This window comes from Artemia sp. Qi Xiang Cuo, chromosome 15 (assembly GCF_049724085.1).
Source record: "Artemia sp. Qi Xiang Cuo chromosome 15, ASM4972408v1, whole genome shotgun sequence".
NCBI lineage: Eukaryota > Metazoa > Arthropoda > Branchiopoda > Anostraca > Artemiidae > Artemia > Artemia sp. Qi Xiang Cuo.
Genome location: NC_142808.1, coordinates 3928276 through 3941271, shown reverse-complemented (window position 1 = coordinate 3941271; position 12996 = coordinate 3928276). Strand labels below are relative to the sequence as shown.

General features: G+C 34.3%; 1 protein-coding gene across 1 annotated transcript in view; it reads left to right on the top strand.

The window, feature by feature from the left end:
• Positions 1-12996, top strand: part of LOC148943245 (reelin-like) — a 77525-nt gene that overhangs the window by 30943 nt on the left and 33586 nt on the right. The window contains exons 6-8 of the mRNA XM_089101781.1: positions 3254-3413; positions 9810-10000; positions 12561-12717. Of these exons, the coding sequence (XP_088957907.1) occupies positions 3254-3413; positions 9810-10000; positions 12561-12717 (508 nt within the window). The remainder of the gene's footprint in view (positions 1-3253; positions 3414-9809; positions 10001-12560; positions 12718-12996) is intronic.

Here is a 12996-nt window from a genome sequence, read left to right as displayed (position 1 = left end):
CTTTAGTGTATAAAAAGGTGTAGGGTGTCCAGGTGAAGCTTTAAGGTAATTTCGAGGAGTACACTCAATAAAAACATACTTTGCGATGTGGTTTGTCAAAAAGACGTATCTAGGGAATAACTTGGAGTATTAAATTGGAACTGTAATGGAATAATAAAAGCGATGATAAATTGACCAAAAGACAGTAATGCACGCTAGTACTACTACTAACACTATTACAACCACTACTACTACTACTACTACGACTACTACTACTACTACTACTACTACTACTACTACTACTACTACTACTCCTAATATAAGTGTTATGACTCATACTACTAATAAGGCAAATTTCGGAGTGCGCTATTTTTGCTAACGATTCGACGGGATTCTCGCTGTTGGCTACCTTCTATTCATTGTGCACTATTTTCATTTGTGATGTGCAGGGATGCTCGTTGTCACATGTCTACTATTCGTAATTTATTTTGTGCTTTTCTTTCTTTCATCGTTACATCAGACATTTCTTCCATGCCTTCTGTAATAGCTGTTCAGATTCGTTAATCATCTTGTTTAATTTCGCTGGGCGTCAATGATACCAAAAACACTTCTTTTGGAGCTTTTTCCCCAGTAATTATTTGGGCTTTAAAACACATTGTTACATAACTGAGCAACAACCAGGCGTGTTCTATGGCATATACCCTCTCAAATTCCTAAATTACGCATTAGCATAATTATCATGTTTTTTTACTTGTGAGTTATGGTGTGACAAATCAGCCATTTCAGTTGAATTATTAAATTCTGGCGTTAATTTTATTCCTCCTTCTTGTTCACCCTTCACAAAAATATATCTTTTATAGGATTTGTATTCCCCTAATAAGTAGTCGACAATCTCAGCATTAATTTTACTTACTTAGTTTCTAGGCAGCATCGTCTTAACGCATTCGTTCACTCCATTGTAACTTTTTTTTATTTTGTCAATGCTTCCAGTTTGATTGATCGGTTCACCATTTTGGTTTCTTGATTGTAAGTAGACGATCCTTCAATTTCTTGAATTTACTACATTGTGTCGCTGAACAGACGGCACATCTAAACCCCTGTTAGATAAATATAAAGTTATCGAAATTTATCTACAGCAATCTAAACACAAGCAAATTTCTGTAAACGGCGATCTAATGGCATGATATCATTTACAATGCTTTCCATTTTTGGATTGACTGGTTTTGTTTTGGTCAGATACCCAAAATCCTCAGTATTATTTGGAGAGGAATGCTGAAGGGTCTTTGACTAGTCTCACGGAATATATAATGAAAGCTTTTCTGGAACCTGTCAATTACATCTGGAACCCGTCAATCTGTAAATTTGGATTTGAACCTTTTAAATGTCATGTTCTATACATAATTAATGCGTTTGTTATATTGTGTTTATTTCTCTATATCTTTGCGACGTGCACTATGGAGGAAGAAGATCTAGTGAACTAAGTTAGCTGTAACCTCTTCCTAACTGCCGTAGTCCTCCAATTCGGAGTGCTGTAACTTTAACTCATGATAGTAAATAGGTTTTAACCAATAATAATTTCGAATGGTTGAAATTTGGTTCATGAAATAGAGCTATGGAATAGCTGTTGAATACTCGGAATATATTCCAACCAGTCCGACACAGAGTTATTACAGTAAGCCTTGTAGATGTTTTTCATGTTTTTATCCGCTTTTCACATAAACCGTTAGAAAATGGATGATAATCACTAGAAAACTGTGGTCAATCTTGTGATTAGCACATACATCCTCTACCACTTTCTAACCGTAAATCACATGTTCTTCTATGAGGAAATTGTTGAATAGCCTGAAATAAAACACAATCGTTTTGTTTAAAAACTTTAGGATTAGTTTCGCAAAAATATTCTTCACATTTTAATCTACAACAAATTTTGTGAAAAGCACTACAGCTACTATTAAGTGCTCAACTCCCTCGTCCGTTTTTGGTAATGGACCGGCCGTGTCAATATTCCATGTGCGACAGACACGAGAAGGATTTTCTCTCCAACGGTGGATGAGGTATTTCATGAAACTTATTTCTCCGGAGACAAACATGACCATTTCTACTAACCGTTTCTACCCTTTTTTCCATATTTAAAAAAATGCAGCAAAGGTGAAGATCTAGTACTGTTTTGGACTGCTTAAATATGCACCTATTAGAAGATGTTGATGAGTTAATTTAATGGTAGTAGTAATTATTATTTTGGGAAGCATCAGTTTTGATGTCTGTGTGCATTCTAGATCTCCTTTCATACTAGACCGGGAGTGCAGTATATTATTATTCATGAACAATCCGTCAATAAGGTTTTTTAACCATCATATGTTTTCCAATTTTTCAAGTGCTGAGTCGCTAACTTTTTGCTCCCAAATGGTTTAAAATTAGCTTTTTTTTCACGGGTTACTTTACAGACCTATAAAACTAAACAATACTGTGATATTTCCACTACTTCTAAGGCAGCTATGCCACATCCCACTACTCTTACGACAGCCCTGCCACAATTGCAATATTGGACGTGTTGGGTTCTTCCCATTGCTCTTGCAGCATTTGTACTATCATCCCAACACTGTCTACGTTTGGGGCTTTACACTCCGACAGCCTCTATACCACCCCTTCAACATTTTCAAGGTCATCCTCTTTACTCTGACGTCATTTCTTGTATCCGGAGTGCAGACTCTATTATGTCGTCTAAATGTTACTGTAACATCCAAAAAAAGCATTCATTGCTTTTGAAATAATAAAACTATTCCCCTGAAGGACATACATACAAGCTTATCAATTGATCCCTAGCACCCGTTTTTAATAGTATGGGGAAGGAGTTAAGGCTATATGTCACACAGCCTCTGTTCTTGACCTTTTTTAGAATCTTTGTACATCATTTTATATACTTTTTAATAATTTAGGAGAATTCTAAGGCTTTTCACCTCCATACCATTTCCCCTTGATATTCCATTAGTTCCTCCAAATTTGATAAATACCGTTCTCTAAGAATTCAGGAGAGAGCTGAATCGATTACTTACCTTTCTTAATCACCTTACCATATTTTCTTAATATATGAGTTGTCTTCGGTCTCTTTTTTAAATCTTTGTAACTACTTTTTCCTTCTGTGAATTTGGAACAGGGGCGGGGTTAGAAGCATCTCAAGCACTATCTTTTTTATCTTTTTATAATCCATGTAGATTCTTCTGACATTATCATTAATCTTATCATTATTATTATCATTATTATTGATCTCTTTCAGATGTGATCCAGGGTATATTGGCATAGACTGTCGTCCGATTACAACTAATGCTTCAGAAGTCGTTGAAGACTTTGAAAAGACGGTTCTAAATATTACTTTGATTGGGGGAAGCGTAGTAGAAGAAGAAATATTTAGTGGAAAGTGTGCCATTTTAAACTCTGTAAGTTTTTGTATAGGGTAGGTAATAGCTTGAATCTTGACACACTCTCTTAGATATCTCCGAACGAAACAGTATAAATGGTTGAATATAGCTTTCAGGAATCACCACAACTTTCAAATCTTTAAAATCTCTGAAAGTTTCATTCACCTCGCTTGATTACTTGTCTTTTAAACACTGTAAGATTGCCCTTCCAATTAGGACTAAAAGTGGTAGCGTGATAAAAAAAACTGAGGCATTTGGTGAGAATCGGTACTCAAAATCAAGTGACAACTAATATTTATTATTAAATAAAATAAAAGGAGAAAATGTTGCAGTTCTTGTTATTATAAACTCTTCCAATAGATCTCTTCGGGGTTGGCTAATAATATATTACGTGGGTTTCCGTTGTCCAGGAGATTTCCTTTATAGCCTACGTCGTTCACCGAAAAAATTGATTATTTTAGTTTGGGGCTATCGAATACTTCTAATTGAAAGAATTACACTTGAATAGCTAGTCAAGGCCTGACTTTTGGGGTATTAAAATCAAATTACTGCTTCTCGGGTGAGCCAACAACTAGGAAGAACCGTACTTGATTAGATATTAATTTATTTGTTTAACCTAAATCAAGATATCCTATATTTATGTCTAGTAAAAGAGATTAGTGTTCCTTGAACTTTTGATAAACGTCAACTTTAGCAGGGAAAACTAATAGTTGAATCTATCTAGACAGAAAGGACTTGAAATTATTAGTTTGACAAAATAATTCCCCTTTCTCCATAACCTATCCGTATACACATTGAGGTTAACTTTGTATAAACAGTCGACAAGGAAATAAAAGAATTGGGCTAAGGAAATGGGCTAAGCAAATGAAAGAATGACTATAAGAGGAATAAGTTCCCCTTTCGTATACACGTCAGAAAATACACAAGAAGGAAGTAATGTTATTGTCCAATAGTTCCAATTTTCTGGGTGTAGATTTATATAAATGCCAGGCTAAGTTCCAAGGGACACCAGGCTGGAAAAGGGAAGCACAAAGGCTCTCCTAACTTTGACTTCTTGGTTAGGGTCCCCCCTTTCTAAATCATCGGTTATTCGAAGCTTCTTCCACAAGTTTAAGTTTCTTGGAAGAAATTAATTTCAGCTTATTTTAACCTTTAAAATGGTTTCATTCGTTTAAATGGCTCAAGCCTTGGCTAAGTGAAATATACTAATCGAACTATAAAACCAATCACCAAATATAATAAAATCTAGAGTCCTAAGTTATTTACACATGCATTTTTCCGATTTTAATAAGTTTTAATTAGATTACGCATCCTTTAATTAATCACAAAGGGCCTCAGGGTTACCTCACTATTAGTAAGATTCAAAACCCTTTATAACTCTATTGGCAACCCTCAAAGGGGAATTTTCGCCCTAAATAAAGTTTAAGTTCAAGTGGCTCAAATGTAAGTATTAAATTAATTCAAATAGGATCGTGATTTAGCCCAAGCGACAGAAATATCTCAGAAGTTTATTACTTCATTTCAGTGTTATTCTCAAAGGAAATTTGAAGGATTCAATTGATGGCTTAATTCAACACGGAAGTGAGATTTTTTCGTTATAGTCTAAAGTAACGAAAAAGTTTAATATTATTATTTTAGCTTTACATTTAAAGAAATTGAGACAAGGCAGGTACTTGCCATAATTAATTAAAAAGGTTACTTAGCAAAAGTTCCTTTCTAGCCTCCTCTCCTCACAAGATAACCCCTTTTTTACTCTGATCCTTACATTTTATTCAATTTGGCACTTGATTAGCTTAGCGAACTTCCCCAGTTCTTTTAGCCAATCACCAGCCTTTTTGTTAAAAATAAGTTTTTTTCCTGTATTTTGAGGCCTTGATTCTAAAGCTTGAAATGTTGTCACACTTTAGGACCCTGTTTGTTTTATACAAAACTAGTCTAAATTGGGTATTCAACCATTTATTATGGGTTCATAAGTCGTTCGATATTAAAACAAAGAAATGTCACTACAATATTTATGACTAGTTACACAAAGCGAAGTTATTTTCAAATTTAACTAGTGTGAAATAGTTGCTTTATTTCTGGTCTATGGGAGCAAAGGGAATTCCCACTATTACTGAAATTGAGTTGCCAAAACTACGCAAAGATAAGGCCTCCTTAAAACACTAAAGGAAGTTTCTCTGCAAGTGATTAAGAAATAACCCCGAGGAAATGGACAGACTTTACTTCTTCTTGATTTTATGACTCGCATCTCTTTTATACCTCCCTGGTTATAAGAAGAATATTACAAGCAAGTTTGGAAGACTAAAGTTGACCTTTCTGTCTGTGTTTCATTATATTTCATACATACTGTAATGCTTGACGTGTTTAGAAATGAACAAAATTCAGATTCTTGATAAGGTTTTGAAAACCGTATCATGTCATTATGGGTGATTTCAATCTTAATTTTTGTGACCGATGGTCACGCTCGTCATTGGACTTTGCTCAAAACTACGCATTACACTTTAACGTAATGAAACTATATATGTATCCATTACAACTTATGTAACTGATACAACTGCTTCTTTGCTTAATAGTATTTTTTCATCGTTGACCATGGGAGAAAGTTTTATACTGATGAGTGATATATCACACCCTTTTTCTATTTTTTCCAAGTATGAGTTTCTGATTTTTTGCCTAAGAAGAGCCAAAGAGTTGTTTTTTCTACTTTCAAAAATGAATGATCAGTAGCTTAACCATTATCAATCACAGTTGCTGGAGTGTCTTTGCAACTGAATCTGATAAAGGTTCTCTATCTTATTTGTTTTATGGTTCGTAGAAAGAAATTAGCATGGATACACATGATACGTCCCAGTCAAACCTAGCATAAAAAAGAATAGCCCCATTAAATCCTTGGATGAGGTCTTTTAAAAGGTCCTTTGCCAGGTTCTTCGATAAGCCCTATAAGCCACCTTCATGCGAATCTCAACAGTAACTTTAAAAGCTTATTAAAAAAAGGATCTTTTTTTTAAAAAATGATCTTTTTTTAGAGCATTCTTTAGTTCCGTAAAGACACTAGGAAAACATGGCAGGTGTCCAATTCTGTCAACAAACCATCACATGTTCACATGTTGTGATTGACAGTGAAATCGCAGAGGGTAAGCTAAATGTTTGAATCTCGTTTACTTCCAAGTTTGCTAGCATTGACAAAACTATGGCCTCTATTGTAAACCCTTCTTCTTCTCTACTTGATTTTGAATCTTACCCTGGACCTACTTTTCTTAAATCAGTGGCCTTAGAACTTGTCTCTAAAAGCAATATTACCAGAATTGTCAGTGGTTTGATGGGTTTCGCTTCTTAGGGACCAGACTATATTCCTGCTAAGGTAGACAAGTTCATTCTTCCAGTCATCGTTCCTTCCTTGAACGAGGCCTTTCAATATTTTTTTTTAATTGGTCCAGTCCCAAGTGCTTTGAACCTTGCTCGTCTTGTTACTCTTTTTATACGTGGATCTTAGAATGATTCAGCAAATTATCTTTTCATATTTCTTTTATCAGTTCTTAGTAAAATTTTCGAAAACAATATGCATCCTCGACTTCTAAATTTTCATGATTCTAAAGATTTTTTTGTATGATTTTGAGTTTGTCTTTAGGACAAAGTACTCGACTGATCATCTTGTGTAACTCTTGGGCATTATTTATATTCAGCTCTTGATTCTGGGATCATGCCTGGTGCTCTTTTTACCGATGTACGAAAAGTATCGATTCATCAACATTCTTCTTCAGATATTGCTCTATATTGGTGTAAGAGCTAGTACTTATTCTTGGTTTATTTCATATTTATCTTGCCAAATCACATCAGCTTCTAATATTTTTTGTAATCCTTCCGAAATAGATTTTGGCAGTCTGTAAGTACCTGTTATTTGGGCAATACTCTTTTTAATTTATTTTAATGATCTTCTTAATGTAGTTAAAAATTAAAAACCTACTATTCGCTGTTGTCTCGTCAACTAGTATCTATCAATAACTGTGACGAGAGCTCGTCTTCTGTGATACACTTATTGCATTTGCTGATGCCACCACTTTTGACACAGGTGGTAGAACTGAATCTGATTTTTGTTCTAAAATGACAACTCTTTTTGAAAGAGTTAACCAGTGGTTTGAAATGAATTAGCTTGCCTTAATTGTAGGAAATTCATTTTTTCCCAGGGATTTCACTTATCTTAAATCAAACACATGTGGGTCCGTTCTTAGAATCTTTCTAAAACCTAGTTCAGTCTTATGTCCTTTAGTTTGGATGTGAACATATCCCCTGTAACTGAAGCCACTTTCAAAGCTTTATGACAAAGCAAAGGGTATTATTCAGAAAACTAACTGCTCTATATTTAAGCCCTTGCTCGATTTTAAATATCTCTATTTTCTGTCTATAGCTTCTTTCACTTTCCTAAAGTTGCATGACTATGTTTTTGCTGCACTGTGCAACAATATACTGTTTGTTTTTCATCAACTGTCTTATCATCTCCGCATTTCCGACAATTTTCAGATTCCTCATGCTCTATCATTGTGGTCTTAATTTAGTGCCTGAGAGCTTATAGCACTCTCTGGGACACGTTCCCAGAGTTTGCCTGAAATTGACATTCTTATGGTTTCTTCAAAAAGAATATCAAAGATATCAAAGTTTGAAGGCTAGAAAGAAAAGCTTTAAAGTTTTCCCCCATCTGTTCAATTTAATTAAAAAGACTAATTTCTTGCTTTTTCACTGAGGACTTGATTTTACCAAACTATCTGCTTTACCTTTTGTTTTATTCACTGGATTGGAATCACCCTCGTTTAATTTTGTCTCTTTCGTAATTTATTCTTTCTTTGTTTTTTTTTTGTTTTTTTTTTGTCCTATGTTATAACTGTCCTAGGTTTCAGCAAACACTTTATAGCCTGTTCTGAAGAAGTTATAGGATTATATCATAATACTCAAAGGCTCTGCGACTTTTTTAAAAACTGGATGGGGGGGGGGCAGTCTACAGTACCTTAAACTACAGAAAATTCAGAAAATCAAAAATTTGACGAGTTACATTATAACGATTGTTTTACATAAAAATCAAGCTGGGCTTAAAACTGGAGTTAACGATAAAGCTTAATCAAAACTATGACATTGTTTCTCATAAAGCTCCCAATTTTTAGTATCTTGATTTCTTCGTGGTGAGACAGTTTTTTGGTTTTACTTTACTAGTATAGTGCCTCAAATACTCCAGTATAAATTGAATCAACACAGATTCCTCTTTGGGAGCATTGGGAGAATTCCACTTTGGGAGCAAAGGATTCTGATTTTGTAACTCTTCTGCCGCGGCAGAATGAATTTGAACCTTTAGTTCGATTGTTTGCAGGTCCTCAAATACATAGTTTGAAATTCTAATTAGCAAGAAAATCTCATCGTTTTCACCTCTTCTGAGAGTTAAGAGCCCTCTTTTGATTCTTGTCTGCTCCCAGGGAATAATGCAATCAGATTTCGCTTTTGGATTCTTGGGATGCCATGGATTTATACTGGAATTTTCTCATCTTCCATGTCCAGTTTTTCAGAAGCCCCCGAATAGCATAAGAAAATTCTGTGAGGATGAACCTATATTAAATACAGATGTTTGAGTAGTTTAGGGAGCCGGGTTATATCTGACTCTAAGCGGAGAGTGATAATGTGGTTTAATTTTGTTTGGATAGAAACTTTTGTCTTCCGAATGCAACCGCATGAACAAAATTGACGACTTCGTAGAATTTGTTCAGATATATACATATTCGACAAAATTTGATCTTTAGTGAAATTTCAGACGGGCTTAACAGAGGCCAACAAAGAATGTTTTTGCTCAAGAACTGGAACACTTCGCTTTTTACTTCTGGTCAAATTTCTGGGCTTCAATCTGAGCTTAGCAAATTAAGCTTACTCAAGCTTCTCATTATTTTCTCATGAAGCCCCTAATTCTAATATCTTGACTGCCTTTTACTAAGTCACTTTTTGGGGGTATATTCTACTATAAGTAAGTCTCTTGAATACTTCTACCTGAGTTTAGTCCCCACTGGATTCTCTTTGGGAGCAAAGGTGGTCAAAATGAATTTTTAACTTTAGGGCCTCTTCTCAACACACGTCAAATTTTTCTTTAAAATTTCAATTTACAACTTCAATTTTACCATATCTAAGGGCTTTGAAGCCTCTTTGCTCCCAGAAAATGGAACAATCCGTCTTCACTATTAGTTTTCTGGCATGCTAGTTTCTTTATTTACAACTTTCTGTTCCATGCTAAGAAACGAAAAAAAATATGACGTTTGAAACAGTCTACTCTGCCTATTCCCAGTTTTCATGTTTTTCCAGTTTTTTTTTCAATTTTCCTGCCCAGTTTTTCAGAAAACACTGAATGAAACGCGCTATAAAATTGCCTCTTTTTTTAATTTTCAGACTGGCTTAAGAGAGGTTATAACTAAAGATGTTTTTATTCAAGAACTGGATCATATCGCTTTTTACATTAAATCAGAAGGAAGAGTAACACACCAAGCTAAACAATTTGTTTCATTTTTGTATTCACTAAATGGAGGACAAGCTTGGAAAAAAATTCAGGATTTTGATCTCGAAGACTTTTTTACGCCAAGGTTAGCTCATTATTTTAATTTATATAGCTGGTAAAGTTGATTTAACCTCTTTAACGTATATGTGATATGACTAGTAGCTGAAGCCTAGAGGCAAGTTACTTTTTTTCATAGTAGAGATTGCATACAGCCAATAGGCGTCTTTCAAAGAAGAGGAATTCTCAATATTCGAATATTTTGCACATGTAGTCAGATAAAGAAGTAGGTGATAATCTTTGAGAGCGAGTTTTTGACAAGTAATATTTTTTTTAAGTTTGCGTCTTTTGGTCTCGCGTCTGGAGGACAAATTTGAAACTTCTAAGATAGTTTTTTTAGTTCGAGGGGGGCAAAACGACCGTAAATTTTGTGTAGGGGAGGGCACAATTTTTTTGTTATTCTTATAAGAGAGTATACACTTCGGTATAATATCTTTTATTCCGTCCGACTAGTTCTTTCGCTAGTGAGGAGTATATTATTCTCGGGGTTAATCTTCAAGGTCATGATTCTACTGCCAATACATAGTTAAGGTACTGCTACTGCTACTTATAACAAGTACCTACAGCATATAGCACAAAAAAGTAAAATTTGATTCTTGAAATTAGTTAAGTGAAAAATTTCACGACGATATACGTTTGAAACGATTAGGTAAAACTGGGAACTCACTTTCAATCTAAAGACATTTGATTTAGGTATACAATTTGGTATATTAGGTATACGTTTAAAATGATTAGGTAAAACTGGGAACTCACTTTCAATCTAAAGACATTTGATTTAGGTATACAATTTGGTATATTAGGTATACGTTTGAAACGATTAGGTAAAACTGGGAACTCACTTTCAATCTAAAGACATTTGATTTAGGTATACAATTTTAGCAATTCTAGTAACAGATGCCAAGTTTAAATATGAAGAACGTGTGTTGAAAAATCAGCAGATAATGAGGAAAAAAATATAGAGTGCCATATGCAAAGTGCCATATGCGTCTTATAAAATTATAAAAAACTGGGAACTCAATTTTTTAATGCAAAAGACATTCAATGAGTGGGCACAGCAGGTTCGATTAACTGCCTGTTATGATAACATGCTTGCAACTTCAACAAGTGAAGAAGATTCTGCAGGTAATATTGCTCAGGAACTTGACAGGTACAGAATTGAAGCTGTCATTGACAGGAAAAAAACCGTTCGTTAGAGTGCTGGAGAAATAACATCAGTCGTTGCTAGAAACGGGCACAAATTGTTCGGAAGTATCTCTGCTGTCCGCCCTCTTCTGTTTGAAGCAAAAGAGTTTTCAGTACAGTTGGTAACATTTATGATGACAAACAAAGGTCTCTGAAAGGATAAAATGGTGAAGATCTGTGCTTTCTGCATTACAACTTGCCCGAGTTGGACTAGACTTGTTGTATAAATACATAGACATATTTATTGACACACTTGACAGCACTAAGATATACAAAAACTGATCTATTTACAAGGTACATAAAAATTGCACAAACACAGCTACAATTACTTTATGCTGTTAAACAGACCCGTGAAAGAGGGAACAAAAGAATGGTGTTACCCCGTTGTACGGCCGTAAACTCGTTCAAACTTGTTCTGTCCTCTGGTGAGTGTGTTTGGAGGTGCGTCTGGTAGGGTAGAGGATACACCTGTGTTTTGTGCCTCTTGGAAAATATTGTCCGAATTTGATTATAAGAGTAACTCAAGTACAAGTAATTGAAGGGCCTTTTTGTAGAAAGCATAGGTTTCTCCCATCATAATTTTACAAGCACGTATTTGTATGGCCTCAATATCTTGGCTTCTTTATTTGGTGTAATTGTTTTTCTAAATGTTTTCTAAATAAATTTTTTGCATTATTTGGAATCAATAGTGAATTATTGAGGCTGTTCTTTTGTGTGTAATGAACTAGGGAGAAATATTTGAGTATGAACTTGGGCAGAAAATGTAGGGTTCAAACCTTAGGGGTTTTTTCAGAGGGGAATTTATCAGAAAATTATATTGATATCCTATCGGTACGACACCGATATATCAGTATCGGTATCGATCCCCATAAATCGATATCGATTGGGCCCTACTAGAAATTCATGAGCATAATGAGTGCGATTATAGTCAAACTAGACTTCTTCCGTCTTGAAATCTCCTTCAAGGCAGCAATATATTTTCTAAATAATAGAAAAAAATTCAATATGTTACTCAATTAGGTTTAACAATAATTTAAAGTTTCTCAAGGATTCAACGTTCAATTGGAGATTATTCTACATTGAATTACATGAACATTCAATTGGCCAGGCATTCAAACACTAGGACAGTGTATCATTCAAAATTCAATTAATGGGACTTTTCATTATTAGAAAATCCAATTATTTTCGCATTTGGATATTCATATTCTAGCATCCGGAATTTGTTTGGATATTCAATTAATTTGGTAAGCTCTGGTATCATGATGCTGCAATGAGTTTAAGGTTGATGTTAACCTTAATTTCTTTTAATTTCTTAATTACTTTACTTTGATTACTTTAATTACTTAATTAATTTAATTACCTAATTTAATTACTTAATTATTTAATTTAATTACTTTTAATTTCAGGTACATTAGATTTCCTCCACCTTTAAGTCTACCACAAGTCGGTACAATACGTTTTAAATGGTGGCAAATAGCTTATAGTGATGACATAATATGGTATATTGATCATATATCATTAAGATTCATAATTGATGAAGGGACTCTGAGCAAACTTAGTCAAGTAAGAACAAACTTTTATTTCGGTTCCTTTTTGTTTCAGTAATATGTAGTTTAACTTGTTGGTTTTCTTTTTTATTTCTTACCAGGTAAAGTGAGGGAGCGAGTTCTTTATTTAACAATAAAAATCACAAACAGAAAAACTGCATCAACAGAATCTCCCCCATAAGGCTCCATAGCCGGGAAAGAACAGGGGAGAAAAAAAATACCAACAAAAAAAAATTATATAAAAAAAGTAAAAAAAAAAAATCCAGTCGCCCACGTTAATAATCCCCAAATTACA